The 21372-nt window shown below is 40.8% G+C and overlaps 2 protein-coding genes across 3 annotated transcripts in view; one reads left to right on the plus strand and one right to left on the minus strand.

The window, feature by feature from the left end:
* Window positions 1-17050, minus strand: part of SUGCT (succinyl-CoA:glutarate-CoA transferase) — a 760453-nt gene extending 743403 nt beyond the window's left edge. Inside the window, exon 1 of one of the 2 annotated variants that reach the window (XM_045053214.1) lies at window positions 16862-17050. In XM_045053214.1, coding sequence (XP_044909149.1) covers window positions 16862-16961 — 100 coding nt within the window. In that variant the 5' untranslated portion in view covers window positions 16962-17050. The remainder of the gene's footprint in view (window positions 1-16861) is intronic. The other variant, XM_011280299.4, reaches the window with a different exon arrangement.
* An 88-nt stretch (window positions 17051-17138) lies between these two features.
* Window positions 17139-20121, plus strand: MPLKIP (M-phase specific PLK1 interacting protein). Its single transcript, XM_003982636.6, has 2 exons — window positions 17139-17792; window positions 18850-20121. The coding sequence occupies exons 1-2, from the start codon at window positions 17328-17330 to the stop codon at window positions 19048-19050; spliced, it is 666 nt and encodes a 221-aa protein (XP_003982685.2). The 5' UTR covers window positions 17139-17327; the 3' UTR covers window positions 19051-20121.
* Window positions 20122-21372: the final 1251 nt, after the last annotated feature.

A 21372-nucleotide genomic window follows, 5' to 3' on the forward strand; every position in this document is an offset into this window, starting at 1 on the left:
ATTGTTAAAAATAATTTACATATAATAAATTATACAATTAAGTTTTGACAGATATATATACTTGTGCAGTCACCTCCACAATCAAGAAATAGAACTCTCCATCCCCTGAAAGTTTCTTCCTGTGAAAGAAGATTCTTCCTTTGCAAACTACCTCTCCCTCCACTCTCAGCCTTAGGCAACCAATGATCTGCTTTCTGTTACTAAAATGTAGTTTGCATTTTCTAGAATTTTATGTAAATGAAATCACTTAATAGAGACTCTTGTATGTCTGGCTTCTTTCATAAAGCATTAAATTTTGAGATTCATTCATGTTGCATTTTTATAAGTGAGTAGTATTCTACTATATGGATATACCACATTTGTTATGCATTCAGCTGTTGATGGACATTGAGTTGGTTCCAGTTTTAGGCTACAATGAATCAAACTGCTATGAACATTCATGTACAAGTCTTTGTATGAACATGTTTTAATTTTTCTTGGGTAAATACCTAGTGAAATGTCTGGGTAATATGCTAAGTGTATCTTTAACTTTCTAAGAAACAGCCAAACAGATCTTCCAAGTGGTTGTAAAACAGTGCATGTGAGTTCTAGATGCTTCACATCCTTGCAACACTGGAAATTGCTGTTATTTTCAAAGTTAGTCATTCTAATGGGTAGATATTTCTTGTTGTGGTTTTAATTTGCATTTCCCTGATGAATAATGATATTGCACATATTTTTGTGTAATAATTGGCCATTCATACATCTTCTTATGAACTGCCCCACTATGTTTAATAGTGAAGCAAAATAGGGGCACCTGGATGGCTCACTTGGCTGAGTGACTGAATCTTGATTTCAGCTCAGGTCATGATCTCAGGGTCAAGCTCCCCAGTCGCTGGGTGAGGAGCCTGCTTAACATTCTCTCTCTCTCTCTCTCTCTCTCTCTCTCTCTCTCTCTCTCTCTCTCGCTGTGCCTCTCCCCTGCTCACACACTCTTACTAAAATTTTAAAGAAATGAAAATACTGAAGCAAAATATTCAAAACAATGCAAAAATCCACCAACAGGTGAAATGTTAAATAAGCACTGGCACATTCATACAACAGATTCTCATATAGATATTTTAAAAAATGAAACAAGGGTGCCTGAGTGGCTCAGTTGGTTAAGCATCCAACTTTGGCTCAGGTCATGATCTCACAGTTCGTAGGTTCGAGTCCTGACTGGACTCTGTGCCGACAGCTCAGAGCCTGGAGCCTGTTTCAGATTGTGTGTCTCCCTCTCTCTCTACCCCTTCCCGACTCACACACTGTCTGTCTGTCTGTCTGTCTGTCTCTCTCTCTCTCTCAAAAATAAATAAACATTAAAGAAAATTTAAAGGGAGCCTGAGTGGCTCAGTTGGTTGGGCGTGTGACTCTTAATTTCAGATCAGGTCATGATTTCACATTTCATGAGTTCAAGCCCCACACCAGACTCTGCACACACAGCACAGAGCCTGTTTGGGATTCTCTCACTCTCCCTCTCTTTCTGCCCCTTCCCCACTCGTCATCTAAATAGGTAAATAAATAAACTTTTTTTAATTTAAAAAAAAAGAAAAAAAATGAAACAGACTTACATATCCTAACATGAAAAGTGGACCAATATATATATTTCTTTTTTTTTTTAAGTTAATTTATCTTGAGAGAGAGAACGTGCACATGAGCAGGGTGTGGGGGAGGGGCAAAGACAAGAGAGGGAGAGAGAGAATCCCAAGCAAGTTTTGCACTGTCAGCACAGAGCCTGACGCAGGGCTTGACCTCACCAACCGTAAGATCATGACCTGAGTCAAATCAAGAATTGGATGCTTAACCGATTGAGCCACTCAGTCACTGAGCCAAGTGCCACAACCAAGATATATTTCTAGTTAAAAAATAAAATCAAGTTATAGAATAAAATGCATAATATTATCCTATTTTATAAATAATACATAATAGCATTAAGAATATATGTTGGTAGTTGTAGAAGCATTCATGAAATTTTATCAGGGATTAAATCTTGGGAAAAGAAGTTATGGAGAACTTTTACCAGCTAAGTTCTATTTTTCTGTAATTTTGCTTAATTTTGATTATGTTTCTAATCAGCAAAAAAATAAGAAAAAGAAAAAACATACAGAATAAACAAAAACATTGGAAAAACATTTTCAAGAATAAAAACATAGAAAAAGACCTCAAATATGAGAGGATAGTTTGACATCATTAGGAATGAACGGACAAGTAATTCTCTTTGTTACATATGTCTCCAAAAATACTGGTCTTCTGTTCTCAAATCTCTTTTTAGGGCCCCTGTTTTATTTCAAATGATGCATAAGATACGTTTAGGAATCTCTTCATCCCATAAATCTCGTTTCATTACAAATCTATTAAGAGAAGTCTATATTTCACTACAATGCCATCTCACAGCCATAAAAATAAGTAAATTTTATTTAATGAAGCAAAAACTTTTATTTATTTTTAATTTTTATTTATTTGAGAGAGAGAGAGTGAGTGTGTGTGTGTGTGTGTGTGTGTGTGTGTGTGGGAAAGGCAGAGAGGGAGACAGAGAATCCCAAGCAAGGCTTTGCACTGTCAGCGCAGAGCCCAACATGGGGATCAAACCCCTGAAACGTGAGATCATGACCTGACCCAAAATCAAGAGTAAGACACTTAACCAACTGAGCCACCAAGGCACTTCAATGAAGCAAAAACTTTTTTTTTTAATATAATTTATTGTCAAGTTAGCTAACATACAGTTTATATCAATGGCTTCGGGGGTAGATTCCCGTGATTCATCGCTTACATACAACACCCTGTGCTCATCCCAACAAGTGCCCTCCTCAATGCCCATCATCCATTTTCCCCTCTCCCCCACCCCACCCCCATCAACCCTCAGTTTGTCCTCTGTATTTAAGAGTCTCTTATGGTTTGCCTCCCTCTCTGTTTGAAACAATTTTTTCCCTTTCCCTTCCCCCATGGTCTTCTGTTAAGTTTCTCAAATTCCACATATGAGTGAAAACATATGATATCTGTCCTTCTCTGACCGACTTACTTCATTCAGCATAATACCTTCCAGTTCCATCCACATTGTTGCAAATGGCAAGATTTCATTCTTTCTCATTGCCAAGTAGTATTCCATTGTATATATAAACCACAAAAACTTTTAAACTGAATTCATTTCATATCAGGCAACAGAATTTTGTATTGTCTGAGAAGACACCCAGAAAGAACTTCTGGAACACACTGAAGTCAAAATTAATAAATGAGCTTTCAATAGTAAAGAGCATGAACTTTGGAGACTGACTGGATTCAATTCCCTGCTCCAGTACTTGCTACCTTATGACCTTCAAGGTAACTTCACGTCTCTGAGTTTCAGTTTCCTCATGGGAAACACCTAAATCATAGAGTTTGCAATATTACATGAAATGTTGTGTGTAAAGTGCTCAGCAAACTTCTTGGCATATAGTAAAGGCTTACTAAAAGTTTACTTTTGTCATTATTATCACTATCATATATGTATTACACAGTCACACCACCTACTAAAGTAAATAACTTATTCTAGATTGGAAAATAAGAAAAGAAAAACACACAATTATTTTAAGGTACAGAAAAAAATATGACTCTCAACACTCTATACTTAAGAAGGATATCTACATTCATATTTTGGCAGTTTGTGAAAGACAAGAATAAGTTGGATGGGAGTAAAGGGTGATTATAGGAGGAAAAACAGTTGGAAAGGGCAACAGTTGTTAATTTTCTGTGATATATCAAGCAGTTTGTATATCGCTCTATTTATTTAGCCTCTAGGATGGAAAGCTATTATAAGAATACAGCCGAGCAATCATGCAAAGAAGTATAATTGTAATGAAGGAGCCATCAATTCCCTGCTTGCTAGAGCTGTTTCTAAGACTCCCCTGGTATGTGGCCCTAAGGTTTCCAGGACACAAACAAACTTGAGCAGCATGAGAGTAGACATAATTGACAGATACCCAGCTAAGTGGCTCATCTGTGTGACAGCAATCATGGCATCCCTCCCCACCGTACTAGCCAACATTAAAAAAAAAAAAAAAAAAAAAAAAGGCCAAGTCATAAAACAAACTGATCAAATAGAATATGTAATATACATTAAAAGGATTTTTTTAATTTGATATTTTACAGAGAACTTAACTACCAGAACTTAGGAGTGAGAAAGCAGAAGATGGACATTTTTTTCAAAGCATGTTCTCTTAATCTGCTGAAGCTTTATTTAAAATAGTTAGCATGATGTTTTCTTTCTGGCATGTGTTAGAAGTCTTGAAAAAATCTGTTACTAATGATATAGTTTGACAGGTAATTTTAGGAGCTTAGAGTACTTCAAAAATTAGTATCCACTGGAAGACATTCCAGGGAAAGTACAATTTCTGAGTTGTAAAAAGGTAGTGTGGGAGTGATACTCAAGTTATGAGCCAACCATACCACTTAGAGACAACCAGAAAATAGATGGGTAATAACTTAGAATAATTGGGGCGCCTGGGTGGCTCAGTCAGTTAAAGCATCTGACTTCGGCTCAGGTCATGATCTCACAATTCATGAGTTTGGGCCCCGCATCGGGCTCTGTGCTGACAGCTCAGAGCCTGGAACCTGCTTTGGATTCTGTGTCTCCCTCTCTTTCCGCCCCTCCCTCCCTCCCTCTCTCTCTTTCAAAAAATAAATAAACCTTAAAAAATTTAAAAAAATAACTTAGAATAATTTATAATCTACCTCCTATTGACACCAGTTTCTTACCAACTGCCCTTCACCTATAAGAATGCAGCTATTATTCCTGTGGGATTTGCAATCAAACAGGTTTTGTAACTGTCGGATGCCACTATTTTAATGAAAACTTGAGAAGTTTATAGGAAGAATGATGGCCTCTGATCAAAAAGAGGGCTTCTGAATCATGAGTAAAGCGTGCCACAACCAAAATACACGTCAGTGCTAATCCCAAATCCCTCTGCTCCTCCACACTTCCAGCTTTCTCTTACAGTGAGATTGGGCTCAAATGCCTGGGGTCTGGCCAATGAAATGGATAGATAGAAGTAACTCAAGCCAATTCAGTACAGACCCTTAAAAACATCCCATGAAGGAGCACCTGGGTGGCTTAGTCGGCTAAGCGACCAACTCTTGATTTCAGCTCAGGTCATGATCTCACAGTTTGTGAGATAGAGTCCAGCATCAGGCTCTGCGCTGACAGCATGGAACCTGCTTGGGATCTTTGGTCTCCCTCTGTCTCTGCCCTTCCCCGGTTCATGCATGTGCACACACACACACTCGCTCTCTCTCAAAATAAATAAATAATTTTTTTTAATCCCATGAAATCCTCCAGGTTTCTCTTCTACTGCAGCAACCCTGGAGGCTGCAAGTTTCACATAGTGAAGACAGACGTGCAAGAAAGATGTTTTTATTGTATTAAAGCCAATGAGATGGTGGGCTAATTTGTACTGCAGCACAACCAAGCCTATCCTGACCACTTGAGATGCCAAGCATTGAAGGAAGAAAAATGGTAGCCTCTAAGCAATTTCACGGCAAGAAATCTAACAAGTGATAAGTCCATTTCAGGGGTAGATTGTTTTACTGTCCGTTTAGCAGCAGTCTTCAAACTGAGATGTGTGAAAACTTTCCTAAGAGATACATGAATCATTTTTAAAAAATCAATTTCCAGGTTTTCAACTTCCATACATACATTTTTTTAATTTTTTAAATGTGTATTCATTTTTGAGAGACAGGGACAGAGAGAAAGAGACACAGAGAGAGAGAGAGAGAGGAGCAAAGAGGACAGGGAGACCCAGAATCCAAAGCAGTCTCCAGGATCCAAGCTGTCAGCACAGAGCCAGACACGTGGCTCAAACCCCAGAACCGCAAGATCATGACCTGAGCTGAAGTCAGACACTTAACCAACTAAGCCACCCAGGCGCCCCTCAACTTCCGTATGTATTCTTGCCTAAAGTTGATTAGCCAGTGAATAAGCCTTCTTTCATGATAACCGTTCTCCCCCCTAGGCTAAAGAAAAGCATATTCCTCACACATCCCAGATCTTAACTCTCACTTTAGTTCATATTATAAAATGTATTTAACTGATAAAAACTTTTGGTTATAAAGTCTTTAACTCTAGATTGATTTATAAATTCTATAAATTGGTAGTTTTTCAGCCTTCCACATACAAATCTTTAGTAGTGGTCTAACTCCTAAATAACTTGTAAACAATATCTTGCATATAAGTTGATACTTAAAGGAAAACAAAGACCATGCTTCCAAATACAGAGGCAGGCCTTATGGTGGCCTAGCTGTGTTCATGATACAAACTCTTTAGTACTGTTAATATCAATTATCAAATTGTCCATGAGAAAGGTAGTACTAATATATGCTGGCACCAGCAGTGTATGAAAATAGTGTTCTCCGCCATCTTCCATAACACTGAATATGATCTCTTGGCTTTGTAGGATTTTTATTTACTTGCTGCAAATTTGAAAATTAAAAATTTGCATGTCATTGTCATTTTAATTTGCATTTATTTAATGACTTCTGAAAGTGAAGAGTTTTTCGTAACTGCTCGTTTCACATCTTCCCTTATAAATTATTCTTATAAATTCTCTTATAAATTATTTTGTTTGCCCCATATTGCTTAGGCAGAATTTTCTTATTATTAATTTTTATGGACTCTTTATGCAGTAAGAATATTAACCTTTTATCATTAGTATTTAATAAAAGTAACTTTTCCCTATCTTCAGTTTGCTTTTTGAGTAATTTTGGAATTTTACTTTCAAAAAAATCATTTTACTTTCCACCTTTGGTATTTATTGTTTCAGAATTCCTCAAGACTACCCATACTTCCAATGATCTGCTAAAAGGATTCACAGGATTCGGCATATAGCTGTTTCTGTGACATTACAGCAAAATGATACATGACAAAATCAGCAAGGGAAAAAGACAGGCACAGTCTGGAAAAATCCATGTACAGGCCTCTTATGTTCTCTCCCTTCTGTGAGGGGCCACACAATGCATGCTTCTTTCTCCAGAAACAAAAAAATACAGTAACATGTCCAATGCTTCTGCTCAGGGAAGTGTATTACAAACTCAGAATCTAAGGTTTTCACTGAGCACTGTCCACATAGACATGCTCTGTTTACCATGTACCAAAATTCCAGACTCAGAGGAAAAGCAGGTTCACCATAAATGACATGGATTGTACAAACCATCTAGGCACCTTTATTAATTAGGAAGCAGTTCAAGTGCCAAGGTCCCAGATGCCATCCAAGGGCTAATTGAAGACAGTTCTTCTAAAGGCCTTCTAAAGGCCTGAGGCCTGCTATGTTAATGATTTTCTGCACAGGTACCGTGTTATCCCAATCCCAGATTACATAAATGTTCGTGTACAGGTGGGTTTCCCATTTAAAAAGCTTTTGTTTTCCTATTTAAAGGTTTAAGCTACCTAAGGCTTATTTTTTCTATTTAAATATTAATAGTTGCTTCTTAGATAAGAAATTATTCTTGCTTTCTATTTTTCTAAACACTTCAGGTTTTCTACAAATTTTATTGTTTTTATAACTGGAAAATACACAAGAATATGACTTCCAGTGAAATAAAAATTTTATTTTTTAATTTTAAAATAAAAATTTGTGGAGCACCTATGTGGCTCAGTTGGTAAAGCATCTAACTCTTGATTTCGACTTCAGGTCATGATTACAGTTAGTGAGATCAAGTACCGCATCGGGCTCTGTGCTGAGTGTGGAGCTCAGCTTAGGACTCTCTCTTTCCCTCTCTCCCTCTCAAAATAAATAAATAAACATTAAAAAATTTAATAATAAAATAAATATCTGTCTCAAAAACAATATTTATACTCTTACATATCCCTTCATATTGAAGTACTCTGTCAGCAACTTTATTCTCAAAGAAAATTTTTATATAAGTGTGAGTTAATGCTTTAACATCTGTGTTAACACCTGAGTAAAGAATATTAGTCTACAAAGAAGTAAGTGTGTGGGGCACCTGTGTGGCTCAGTCAGTTAGGCGTCCGACTTCGGCTCAGGTCATGATCTCACCGTTTGCAAGTTCAAGCCCCTCATCGGGCTCTGTACTGACAGCTCAGAGCCTGGAGCCTGCTTCAGAGTCTGTGCCTCACTCTCTCTCGGCCCCTCCCCTGCTTGCACTCTGTCTCCGTCTCTCTCAAAAATAAATAAACATAAAAAAAATTTTTTTTAAAGAAGTAAATATGTATAAAACAATTCACCTGTGCTTGACTACCACAGACAATGCATACATGCTTAGAGTTAAAAAGAAGATGATTAACAGTAACCTTTGGCTCTCAGATGTGGAGGCCCTTTTTACACAAACAGGTTTGAGCAATGATGGAATGCAGAAAGGGTCACAGTGACCACCTGGCTGAACACAAGCCCATCAGTGACCCACCCGGAAATACCTATAATTCCTAACTGACCAGTGGGCTACTTATAACCAGATAGTTACCAAAAAAAGGTAAAATTTCATACCTCACCTCCACTCCTTACAAGCAGCCCCCTCCCACTGTCTCATCGCAGACAGCCTCTCCTCTGCTGTCCTGCCCTCAGCTCCCATTCCATGTGTTCAGTAAACTTCTATCTCCTTTGTTCTGCTTCAGGTGAATTCTTCCACCTCAGGGGTCATTGGCTTCCACCCAATCATCACCCCACATTTGAGGGCCCCCATCTGATCAAGAGACCTCCCCATTTAGGAGGCACTACATTTGATGCCCCCTCCACCCACATTTGGGGGAACCCTGCACGACGAGCCCTGCCAGTCTGGGACTCTCCTCAAATTCTCTTGGGAATCTCTCAGGACTTTCCCTGGGTGAACCAGCTCTACTGCTCTTTGGGGAACTGATGACCTCCGTCAGGGGTTACTCCTCATACAGGATTCAAAGCCCCAGGGAGAACCAGCCTGACGCCCTTGCCAGAAAGGGTGAGGGATTTCCCCTTTTGCCCTTCAGAGGGGAATCCCTCCCTCCCGCTCCTTTCTCTTTTCGACCCTTCAACAGTCTAACCCCTAGTACTCCTCAGATAACTGAAGGCCTCTGGCCAGGGCGGCTCTCCAGTGTGGTCTGAAGGTCTGAGGGGGAAAGCTAGGATTGTCCGAGCCTGGGAGAGTGAAGGACCTCTTTTCTCTGCTCTCTCATTCTGTCTCCCGAGGTCTGTTCCCAAAGTCTGACACAACTGGCAGGTTGCCCAGTCTGAATCCCCACACACTATGGACCGCATTGGGACCCTTTCCTGACACTGGCTGACTCTGAGCCGCTGCTTCTTTTGGCCTCCACCCTTTTCCTCTGTTCCTGCAGATCCAGCTGCCATCTTGATCTGTGGGCAAACATGTTCCCACGCATCTGCATGGGTCTGACCCAGTCTGGCCAAACCGGTGTCTGGCTCTCCCTGTCGCCAGGGGACACCCCACCAGGAAGTGCCATGCCATTTGCTGCAACCTCTTGGTAATACACACCAACACGGTGGGATACCCCAAGAGTTGGTCACCCTGTATTTGCCATGACTCCTCTCCATGGTGGGACACCACCTGAAGAGTCCATCCCCTCCTATTAGGTCTGGTCCTTTTTCAGGTCAGCCTGACGCCCTGACTAAAATCCAGACCATGAGTCCGAACTCCATTCTCTTTGGCAGGACACCCCTTTGGGAATCAGTAGCTGGTCTTTCCGACGATGGGACCTCTTCTCTTCCTTCTGACTCACTCTTGGGCTGTGTTCTTAAAAGCAGGAACAAATTGGATCCACAAGGCCTGATGTTTCTGGGCCTTAGTACAAACCCCCTGATTAAGAGGTATGGCCCTTCCACAGAACGCTTTCGTATAATACTTTTTTCAGCTTGACCTCCTTTGCTAGAACTCTTCCAAATGGTTAGAAGTCCCATATCTTCCGACATCTTGGTCGGTTTCATGGCCCTAAATCAGCACCTTGACATAAGAGCCATTTGCAGAATGTGTTTGGCCAATAGCCAGTCGCTGCCTGACATACTGGATGCTGACTGCCTCACTGTGCTTCCTCCTAATAGATATGGGGGCTTCTCCCTCATTCATTTCCCAAGTTAATGGCTATGATAATTTGGAGCCAACTGTCTCTGGTTAATCTATCTTTGAGGGGGACTTTAAGAAATATTCCCAAGCAGCTGCAGAAACTCCCTTTGTTTTGGGAAAGTTTCCTGTCATCTCCCACTCCATGCGAACTGCCTAAATTTTCACCTGATGACAGGAAAACATGGCATCTGCAAATCTGTCCAAATTGAGAAGCCAAGCATGAGGACTGGGGAGTCCTTTTTCTCTGCCTTCTAGTGGCACCTCACCTCTTCTGCCTCTACCTCCTCCTGTTTCTGCACCACTTTGGGTTCAGCCTACCTAACTGGTTCCTATAGCATCCTCAGTGCCTCCAGCACCATTGGCTCCTCCTTCTATCTTTGCAGAGCCTGGATCCTGCTTCAGATTCTGTCGCCCTCTCTCTGCCCCTCCCCTGTTCATGCTCTGTCTCTCTCATTCTCTTTAAAATAAATAAACATTAAAAAAAAAATACTTTCTGGGGCGCCTGGGTGGCTTGGTCAGTTAAGCATCCAACTTCGGCTCAGGTCATGATCTCACGGTCCGTGAGTTCGAGCGCCGCGTCGGGCTCTGTGCTGACAGGTCAGAGCCTGGAGCCTGTTTCAGATTCTGTGTCTCCCTCTCTCTCTGCCCCTCCCCTGTTCATGCTCTGTCTCTCTCTGTCTCAAAAATAAATAAACGTTAAAAAAAAAATACTTTCTAAGGTTTTAACAAACTTCTCCAGGTTTAAAACTGTAAATTGAAATTTCTGACTAATTCGGCTTGTTTGCTTGGTATGTTATATTCTGGTAGAAAGTCATCACTCAAAATTCCTATTATTAAAGTATTTTGTGTCACAGAAAAAAACGAATTTTCTGTGTAGAAGCCAAGAGCACCCTTTTGGACTTAGACCACCCACTTCAGAGTTCCTCACCGGTGCCCCAGGTAAAAACTGACATGGGGACAAACTGATTGACTTTTAAGTGCACTGAAACATAATTCAGTATTTAAACTAATTGAAACTTTTATTCTACCAAGATTTACTGAAGGCCAAATAAGCTCATGTTATTCCTGTTTCAATTTGTTAGCAAAAACATGACTTAAAATAATGGTGAATTTTGTTTGTCTCAAAATTTTCATAGGTTAAGATAGCTTTAAAAGACTTTGGTAACCTGAAATTGTAAAGTTCCGCTTAGATGATAAATGGGATTGAATTCATTGGACTTCTAGGTCTTTTCCAAGTAAGATAAAATACTAACACATTGATTACTAAACATGAGTTTTATCTGGTTTTGACTTCTTATTTCAGAAAAACTAAGACTATTTGGGTACGTTGGAAAACATGCTTTGTGCTTAATTGATTCATAAATTTGCGATCCAAAGAATCTTGGTGCAACAGTTCACAGCTCACAATTGGTTACTACTTAGTTTTCACTGGAGACTAAGGTTGCTAAGAGTTTACAATTCTGCTTTTCTCTCTGTTAAAAACACAAAGTTTCTTTGGATTGTTCATCGGCTCTTGATAAGAAAATGTAAACAAAGTTGTTTTCTCTTTTCTTTGCCCCGAAAAACCAGTTTCTATGTTTTGTCTTTATCAGGTCTTTAATGATCCATAATCCTATTTAGGCTTGTGCTTTAAAACTTTCTAAGGTTTTAGAGGTGCCTGAGTGGTTCAGTCAGTTAAGCATCCAACTTAGGCTCAGGTCATGATCTCACAGGTTGTGAGTTCGAGCCCGCCCCGCATTGGGCTCTGTGCTGACAGCTCAGCTGGAGCCTACTTAGGATTCTGCGTCTCCCTCTCTCTTTCTGCCCCTCCCCTGCTCACGCTCTGTCTCCGTCTCTCTCAAAAATAAATAAACATTTTAAAAATAAATAAAAACTTTCTAAAGTTTTAACAAACTTCCCCAGGATTTAAAATTGTAAACTGAAGTCTGTGACTAATTCAGCTTGTTTACTTGATATGTTATATTCTGGGATAAGGACATCACTCAATATTCTGATTATTAAACTGTTTTGTGTCACAGACATAACCAAGTTTTCATGCCAAATGCATCATAATGAACTCTCACCAGATTGTTAACAATGTCTTTGTGATTTATAGTTATTGTTCTGATGCTCTTGCAAAATGAATTTTTTCTTCAAGGAGATTTATAAAAAGGGCTTTTGACAAATACAGGTATTTGACATCTTTAAGATCATAAAACTGAAAGGGGTAAGAACCTCCAGAACTAACTAAAAAGCTGCATTCTAACTGAACAAGAATTAGCAACATGGAACTAAGTGAATTGGGGAAAATTATTACAGTTTTTGTAACTCTTGTTTGAAACATTGCTGGTTCTGTAACGTTTGCTCTTCCAGATTAAGGAAACTTTCTCTTAAGATATCTATGACTTACAGAAATGTGGTATTTATTTGTAAACAAATTGAAGTATTTAATTTTTCTCTCTATCTGAACCCTCTGAAGTTCAAAAAGTCTCAGTGAGTATCCTTTCTTCCATGGGAATCATAGTCATTTGCATTAAGTTCAATAAGAATCTGTTCTCCTTTTAACAGGAAACCATTGGAAACACTAGTTCTTTTACCAAGGTTTAGACTGGAATGCCATATCTGAGAAAGACATGCATAGACACAGATGACCAGACAGCTTTAAGGAACTGAGGTTGACTTTATGACACACGGAGTCATAAAGTCCCTTGGAAATGTTGGCCTGATACCCTGCTTACAGAGTTCCCAGCAGCCTTACCAGGTGAGTAAAAAATGTCACTTCCTGGCAGGTGCAGGAACCTCAGGATACTTTGGGGACCTCAAAGAGGAAATCGCCCAAATCTATACGTATTGGAGGTATGTCTGATGACAAGTATTTGGCTTGGCTTCTGGCCTAGAGAGGCTGCTAACAGTTCAATTGAGATTCCTCATGAAAAGTTCCAGCGAAGCAGATTTTAAAAGATCTATAAGGCCAACTGCTATTCTTCCTGGGCTTGCATAAACAATTAGGCCAAGGGGCGCCTGGGTGGTTCAGTCAGTTAAGCATCGGACTCTTGGTTTCAGCTCAGGTCATGATATTAGGTATGTATATCTAATATGTCAAGACATTGTAAGACAGCCAGTTGGTTAGGCCTGTACATACAGGGGTTGAACCACAGGAAAGATCCCCAAAAGTATAAATCTGGGAGTATGTATATTATAGCTGCCCAATTGCCACCTTTCCCTGAGAAAGGCAGAAAAAAGTTAATCTTCCTAATGTAAGCAAATTTTCCTTAGGAAGAAAAGGGAAGGTCTCTGAGTTCTTACCCTTTGGAATGTAAATAAATGTCTCAGGGAGAGAAGATTAATTTTACAGAGGGAAAGATTAGTTTTACAGCTTTACAATCTCAATCCTGAATGTCTCCAAGGCTCAGAGTTTTATACCTCTTTGAAATAGAAACATAAACTTCCTGGGAATTCTCTAACAATCTAATCTCTTAACACTCATTTAATTTCCAAACCTTGCCCTTTAATCCAGGTTCTGGTTTTCTTGACTTAGAAAGCCGTGATCACGCAGAAAAATGAATATATACACTTCTTGGTAACACAGTAAAACAAGCCAAAATATTCAATATTTTCAGCCTGCTTTCGCACTCTTTCTAGAGAGCCCTGGGAATTCCTCAGAGGTGCCTCAGATGCCTCTTTTCAGGGGAGTATTTAGAGATTCATGAGCAGGGCTCTGGAACCCCAATTCCTGCTTCAAGCACAGCCCATATGCTCTCATATTTGCGTTTCCAATTATGTTTTTTAAAGATAAGACTCTACAAAAAACAAAACAAAACAAAAACTTGAAATCCACTGGAAGAAAAAAAAAACACTGAAAAATCTTAAGCAACCTAAATAAAAATCCTGTCTTACAGAAACTGACATGGTTCCATTGACATTTTCGCTTAAATTTCCTTGGCTTGGTACTCTTACTTGCATTAATGTGAAACTTATAAAATACACAACACCACAAAATTAACCAATTATTTCTGGGGCTCCTCATATTGTTCACAGGTACTCAGAAAGTTCTTGATGTTCTGTCTGTTGATGTCCTATGTACACAATGCCACTTGAAAAAAGACACTAAGTGTCTTCCATGAAAGCACCAACCTATCCAGTACCCAATTTTCTAATGCTGATACTCCCTAAACAGGGCTGCAATTCTTTTTTGGGGGGCGGGGAGCGGTGGCGGGGGTAGGGAACCAAACCTCTGTTGCTCACAAAATAAGAAGTGCCCTTTTCTCTCCACAGGACTCAGACTTCAGGGGGGCAACTACCATACTCTCATATCTATCATCCCAGTTCTTCACTTTTCTACTTCTCCTTCCCCTCATCTCTCTCCCCCTGAACTCACCACCATACATTCCATACAGATGCCTCAGACGGACCAGTTCAGGCACCCACATTGCAATTCCCATGCTAACACCTGAGAAGATTGTAGCTACACTTATAAAAAATCAGTATTAAGGTTATACCTACTAATCTCTAAATCCAAAACAATATGCTACACGGCATTTTCAAAATTTTACATGTTGATTTATCTATTGCAGTTTCCAAAGCACAGACTAATAGTCAATTCATATATCTTTACATAGGAAAAAAAATCTCCTGGGATTCAAGAAGCCTGAGTTCTAGTCGCACCTCTGTTTGTTATGTGAACTTAAGCAAGTCAACTTGACTTCTCTTGGGCTATTTCTCATCTCTAAAAAGGCAAATGGCCTATGCTCAGAAGTGATCCAAATGGAATATGGAGTTTTCATATAATTAAGAACTCTCCCACAATCCTCATATGTATCTGCAAACCTAGTGAAGGGTACATTGTCATGTATAATCTACCTGTCAAACATTCTGCACTGTATTTCTTTCCTTTACTCATTTATTTTTTTTTAACATTTATTTATTTATTTATTTATTTATTTATTTATTTATTTATTTTGAAAGAAAAAAGAGAGAGCGGGCTTGCATGTATGCATGAGGGAGATGGGCAGAAAGGAGAGAGAATCCCATGCAGGCTCAGTGCTATTAGCACAGAGCCTGACACAGGGCAGGGTCCCACGAACTGTGAGATCATGACCTGAGCCAAAACCAAGGGTCAGATGCTTAACTGAATGAGCCACCCAGGCACTCCTCCCACCCCATTTCTAATGCAAATGCATACGTGTAGAAGATAGCGAGACACCGCTACAGGGAAGATCGTTCTAAAAGTGTAAGCCAAGTAAAAAGACAACATACAAGGGGCGCCTGGGTGGCGCAGTCGGTTAAGCGTCCGACTTCAGCCAGGTCACGATCTCGCGGTCCGGGAGTTCGAGCCCCGCGTCAGGCTCTGGGCTGATGGCTCAGAGCCTGGAGCCTGTTTCCGATTCTGTGTCTCCCTCTCTCTCTGCCCCTCCCCCGTTCATGCTTTGTCTCTCTGTCCGAAAAATAAATAAACGTTGAAAAAAAAAAGACATACGGTATTTTAATCAATTCTGCAAATCATTTGCCAGTAATAAAAAAAATTAATAAAGGTAATTTTGGCCTCCAACACCCTCATTTTTCTGCTCCCTCTCCCCAAAAAGTAGATTGGTTAATTACATGACAGGTATCACTGATGATGTGACTAACCCAATCGTTTATTCAATAAGTACCTGACTGCTCAATTACCAGGCATTAAGCTAAGCACCACAGACAAGGCACAAAAGCTAAATTTTTGGCCAAGATAGAAATACACAATAAAGTAGATAATCTGGGTCCTCACGCCTTCATTGCGTCACAAGGCCTTGATGGCATTATCCTGCCCTGATCGATTCTACAACTTGGGTCTAAAGGACAAATTTGAACAGAAGTTGCTCAGAATAAATAACAAAAAAACAAAAACAAAAACAACCATTTGTGTCTCCACTTCTCAAGAGGGATGGAAGCTGAGGAGACAGCACGCTCTTCAGCTAGCCATGTCACGGAGCAGTGACACCGAGCAGTGACAGAGAGGCAGTGAGGAGTGACAGCTGCAAGGTGTACAGCCTGGAAAGCAGAGGTCCCCGCTACCCGTTAGGCTGTGATTTAATGAGTCCTAAAGTTCCTTAAGATTCTGTTTCCTGCGAGCTGATTTCAAGAGTCATGGTGGACTATCATTCCCAAATTCTGAGGGAGTAAAGAAAGTTCTTTAAAACGGTAGTCAATTTAAACTACATTTTCTAAATAAAATTCTGGGACAGGTGTCTGGTACAAAAGCGTGTTTTATTATACAGTAGGTGTCGTTCCTGAATTAGCACATTCGTCTTTATAACCAACAGTTCGTGAAACAGTCAAGATCTTAAACGCTTCGGTCAAAGTTTGCTCTCTGAAAATCAGCATCTGCCTCGGAGCCGCCTCCCTAACCCGCTTCCATTTAACAAGAACAAGGAAGGGGCTGAAGTCCGATATGAGTTACCACAGGCTCTCCCCCCAAGTTATGCAGAGATGTATTCTGAAATCCTTTCTGAAATGCGGCTGGGTGTACCTTTTTAAAGTTACTTAAACTCGGGGGACACAGGGAAGGGGTAAGGCGCAGAGGCGAGGCGTCCGCCCAGTACGATCGCGCAGGGGCGAACTCTCGGGCCCTCGACCGGGAAGCCGGGCAGGTGACCCCGGGGCGGCTGGGGGCGCGGGGCCAAGCCGGCCGCGGGGCCAACAAGCGAGGGCCCCGGGAGGCGGGAGAGGCCAAAGGGCGGGCTGCGGGGACAGGAGACACTTCAGGAAAGCGCGGGCGCTCTCTCCATGGCGCCGCCCGAAGGGGAGACAGGGGCTGGGTTCCCCTTCGCCGCCGGGACCGCGTCTCGGAGGGTACCTGACTGCGGGCGGCCGGTCCACAGCCCCCTCCCGCCGCCCGGGCCGAAGAGAAGGCGGGTTCTCCGCAGAGCCGCAACCCTCGCCAGCGTCGCCAGCATCGCGCGCCTCTCGGTTAGCCTAGGACCCTGCGTGAGGAAAGAGCACAGCGCGCGCGCAGTTCGCCGCCACTGGGGGCGCCCGCGAGCACACCAGGCCCCGCCCCCAACTGGGCAGCCCCCCACTGGGCGGAGCTCCGTCGAAGTGCTCTGGATCCCTTGTCACTGCGTTCGGGAGTTGTCTAGTTAGTCGGTCCCGACCGCACACCGCAAAAGACGACAAAGCTCTTTGCTGGAGCCGAGGGTTCGGCCTTTCTTTTGTTTTTTTTATTTATCCTTCCTTTACTTCAATCCGCTCAATCTCCACCCAATTCAGTAATCCACGTACTGGCCTGTGCCTAGCGGAACCCTTGTGACGCCGGAACCAATATGCTGTACTGCGCTGAAAGGCAGAGGACTGTTTTGCCGAAGGACCACCGAGTCTCTGAGAAGGGTTGGTCGGGACAGTTCCGGCGGGAGAACGCGGCAGTGAGGTCTTCGTCTTCATCTCTTGATATGCACCGACAGAATTTTCGACCCCCGACTCCTCCCTACCCCGGTGCGGGTGTAGGAGGTTGGGGTAGCGGGAGCAGCTTCCGGGGTACCCCGGGCGGAGGCGGACCGCGGCCGCCCTCCCCTCGGGACGGGTACGGGAGTCCGCACCACACGCCGCCGTACGGGCCCCGGTCTAGGCCCTACGGGAGCAGCCACTCTCCGCGACACGGCGGCAGCTTCCCGGGGGGCCGATTCGGGTCTCCGTCCCCTGGCGGCTACCCTGGCTCCTACTCCAAGTCCCCCGCGGGGTCCCAGCAGCAATTCGGCTACTCCCCAGGGCAGCAGCAGACCCACCCCCAGGTAATAATAGCCAGCGTTTGCCGAGCTCTTACTGTATGGCAGGCATGGTGCTAATAATCCCTTTACATGGATTATTTTGTTTAATCCTCTATGAGGTGAGATACTATTGTTGGCCCTGTTTTGCAGATGAGTAAACTGAGGCTGAGAGAAGTTAAGTAACTTTCTTTAGATTATCTTAAGTAATAGAGCTGTACTTTGTGTTTCTAGAGCCCTCCTGCTTTGAACTAGTACACTGCCATTCATACACAGATTTCCCTAATTCCCTCCCCTTTGCCAGGGACCTTGCCAGTTCGTGTGTGTAAATTATTCTCCGGGGGGGGGAGGGGGGACGAATGACTCACCAGCATAGAGTTCCTCTGAGTTACTGGGTTTTAGCCTGGTGCCATTTTCTTACTCCCGGTACCTTTTTTAGGCGAGGGCGGCGGGAGGGGGTTAGGAGCTTCAAACGACACTGTCTCCTGCTCCAAGCCTTCTTAGAGGAAAATCGGTGATATTGGAAGTTTCCCATTCTCAGTAAGTGAATTCAGGAAGGCCCAGGGGGTATTTCTGATGTGTCTAGGGTTTCTGTCGTTTAAAACTTACATGGTTTTCTAATTTTCCTTATACTAAACCAACCTCACCCCCTTAGAGTCTGGTGCTTTATAAAGAGATAAAATTTCGTAGGATGTAAAGGTTCTAGAAATTTTGAAGGTGTAGGGTTAAAAAAAAAAGTTTTAATTTCAGAAAAAGATGAAAATTTTGAGGAAAAATTGAAATATAATTAATTTCTTATTTCATCACCAACTGATAGTTCGTACAGAGTTACTACACTAGAAATCTAGAAGTATTTGAAGGTGACAGTTGGCATGGACTTATTAATACACAAGTATATCAAACTGGCTTAAATACTTTTAGGAACAAAAACACTAGATTAAAGGAAGAACCGACTTTGCAGTTGAACATGTTTGGGTTCAAAACACAATTTTTAACTAGCAATGTGATCCCCACTAGCTTTAAAAAAAAAAGTGCCAATTATCTCTACTAAACATTTTTTTAACTGATGATTTTTTTTCTAAAGGGTTCTCCAAGGACATCTACACCATTTGGATCAGGGCGTGGTAGAGAAAAAAGAATGTCTAATGAGTTGGAAAGTTATTTCAAGCCTTCAATGCTTGAAGACCCTTGGGCTGGCCTAGAACCAGTATCTGTAGTGGATATTAACCAACAGTACAGCAATACTCAAACATTCACAGGCAAAAAAGGAAGATACTTTTGTTAACATTTCTGAAATTCACCGGGAAGCTTCTTGTGACAGGAACATCTTGGACAAAACTTTTACTTGTGTAATTAAGTTGAACCCTAAGATGGTGACTTTGAATAATTAGTTGGGTCTTCTTGGTATTTTTCATCATATCAAGTATTGTTGATAATAGAGAAAACATCCAGTAGAATAATTTGCAATATTTAGCTCTTTGGAAGTGCCTACCACATTTTAGAAGATTTACAGTTTCCAGATATTTAACGTTCATGGTTATATAATGGACATTTGTCTTTTCAATGGTTTTTCCAATGTTTTAAAATAAAACATTTTGTCTTTCTAGATATATTGTGGTTTTGTCATATGCTAAAGAAGTGGAATTATCAAAATAATGCCTGTAATCACTTGCTTAGAATTCATAGATAAACATTTTGCATACTACTTTTGAAAATGAAATAAACCATCCTTTGAGCTGTAGATAGTTCTATATTTGTTCATAGGGAAAAGGGGTGAAGGAAGAGAACAGAAAAGAATTCTATTCATATTTATTACAACCATTGTTTGTGCATAGTTATGTAATGCTTTTGTAAAAATGCATTGAAACTTTATTGAAAGTCACAGAAACCCACTTACACTTAAGTAAAAGAGGGTATTTATTCTTTTTATACTCATTTAACTAGAAAGGGCAATGATAGACCTATTTCTTGTGTAGCTAGATTAAAGTGTTCTGTATCTGAATTTCTTAACATCTCTCAATATTACGGGGTCATCTTCTCTTGAGCCAAGGAAGATGGATACCAGCAGTCTGAAATCACTTCCATTGTGAAGAGAACATTTCCTAATACCGTCCATCCCAAGAAAGACAAATTTGTCATGCCTGATTCATGATTCTATAGTCTTGAACCAATAATTATGCCCAAGGCAGTGAGGCCTTGAACTATTGACCTCCCCTACAACGAGACAGGGTCCCATAATCTTCAGCCCTGCTAGGCCTGCCTGGATTAGAATAGTGGGTTTCCAAAGGAAGGGATGCTATGTGTATATACCTGTATTTCTCCCGCAAATATTTCAATAAAGCTAAGTTTTCTAACATTCAGGCTTTTTAAATGTTTTGAGATCACAACACGATGAAGGTAGAGCTAGTTGAAATTCTTTTTAAACATCCCCAAAAAAGAAACATCTAAAAATGAAAAGGTCACACACCTATTTGAGCCATACTCTGTTCTGTTAGGTCTTTCGCAGAGGCAAAGAAGAAAATGAGAAGGGAAGGAGTTTAGCTTCACAACAACCAGGACTGTTTGTACCAACTACTAGCTGATTCAGTTATTTAACTTCTCTATGCCTCAATTTTTTCATATGTAAAATGAAAATAGTACCCATGTCATAGAGGTATTGTGTTTGAGGATTCAATGGGTTTATATGTGTGCAACTCTTAGGCCAGAGCCTGGCACATAGTAAGCACTCAATAAATGGTAGCTATTACTTTCTCATTCACCCCTATAGAGCCTCAGCTCCTAGAATGATGTCTGGGAAATAGTAGGTGCTTAATAAATATTTGGTGAATGAATGTAGACCTTCTGATTATAACTACTATATTGCTCTGCCTTGTCTCCTCTATATAAAAGGGATAGTAAATTAGTAATTTTCCCCAATATTTTAAAGGAAATGTCTTTATTCTTTAACACATTGTCTTTCCAGATTATTTGAGGTCATTATGTGTGATGGAAATTAGAGCAAGTAGAATACTTACAAATCTTTTAATGAACTTTATAGGTAAGATATACTATCTTCAGGAAGTGACATTTGGAAATAATTATTAAACCACCTCTTAGAGATCACTGGGTTATTGGCAAAGATGAAAAAGGAAGTCAGGAAGAATTTTGTGCCAATGTATTCATATCATATTTGGAAGATACACAAATTGTAACGGTTCCAATGGTTTATGTGCATTTTATTTCACTGTAAGTGTAATGTTAAAAACTAAATATAAAATTTCTTTCTTGCCAAGTCCCCAACATCTACTTCCAGGGGTCTGACCTTTTCTGACTTTTCTTAAGAAAAACTTTTTTTTGTCCTCAGGAAGGGTGCATTGCTATTTCGCTCTAGTTAGTAGTGTCTTCAGATATCCAAGTTCTTGCAACATTGATAATTTGGTTTGTTGCTATTATTAGCCTATCTTTGTTTAGCTGAATGAAAGGAACTGATCATTCTTTAAAATGAAAAATAATTGTTTTCTAGCGTTTCAAAATACACATTTTTGCCTCCGTAGAAATGCTATATAAGTTGGAAAAAGTTTTAGTTAAGTATGCATCCTGAATATTCAGATAACTAAAGAACAGAAGT

Source organism: Felis catus, chromosome A2 (assembly GCF_018350175.1).
Source record: "Felis catus isolate Fca126 chromosome A2, F.catus_Fca126_mat1.0, whole genome shotgun sequence".
Taxonomy (NCBI): Eukaryota; Metazoa; Chordata; class Mammalia; order Carnivora; family Felidae; genus Felis; species Felis catus.

What these genes read in the sequence shown, in the direction of transcription:
- MPLKIP (XM_003982636.6), top strand. Translation starts at nt 17,328, where the DNA reads ATGCTGTACTGCGCTGAAAGGCAGAGGACTGTTTTGCCGAAGGACCAC. An exon ending in AGCAGCAGACCCACCCCCAG is followed by an intron (nt 17,793 to 18,849) that starts GTAATAATAGCC and finishes TTTTTTCTAAAG; the next exon opens with GGTTCTCCAAGGACATCTAC.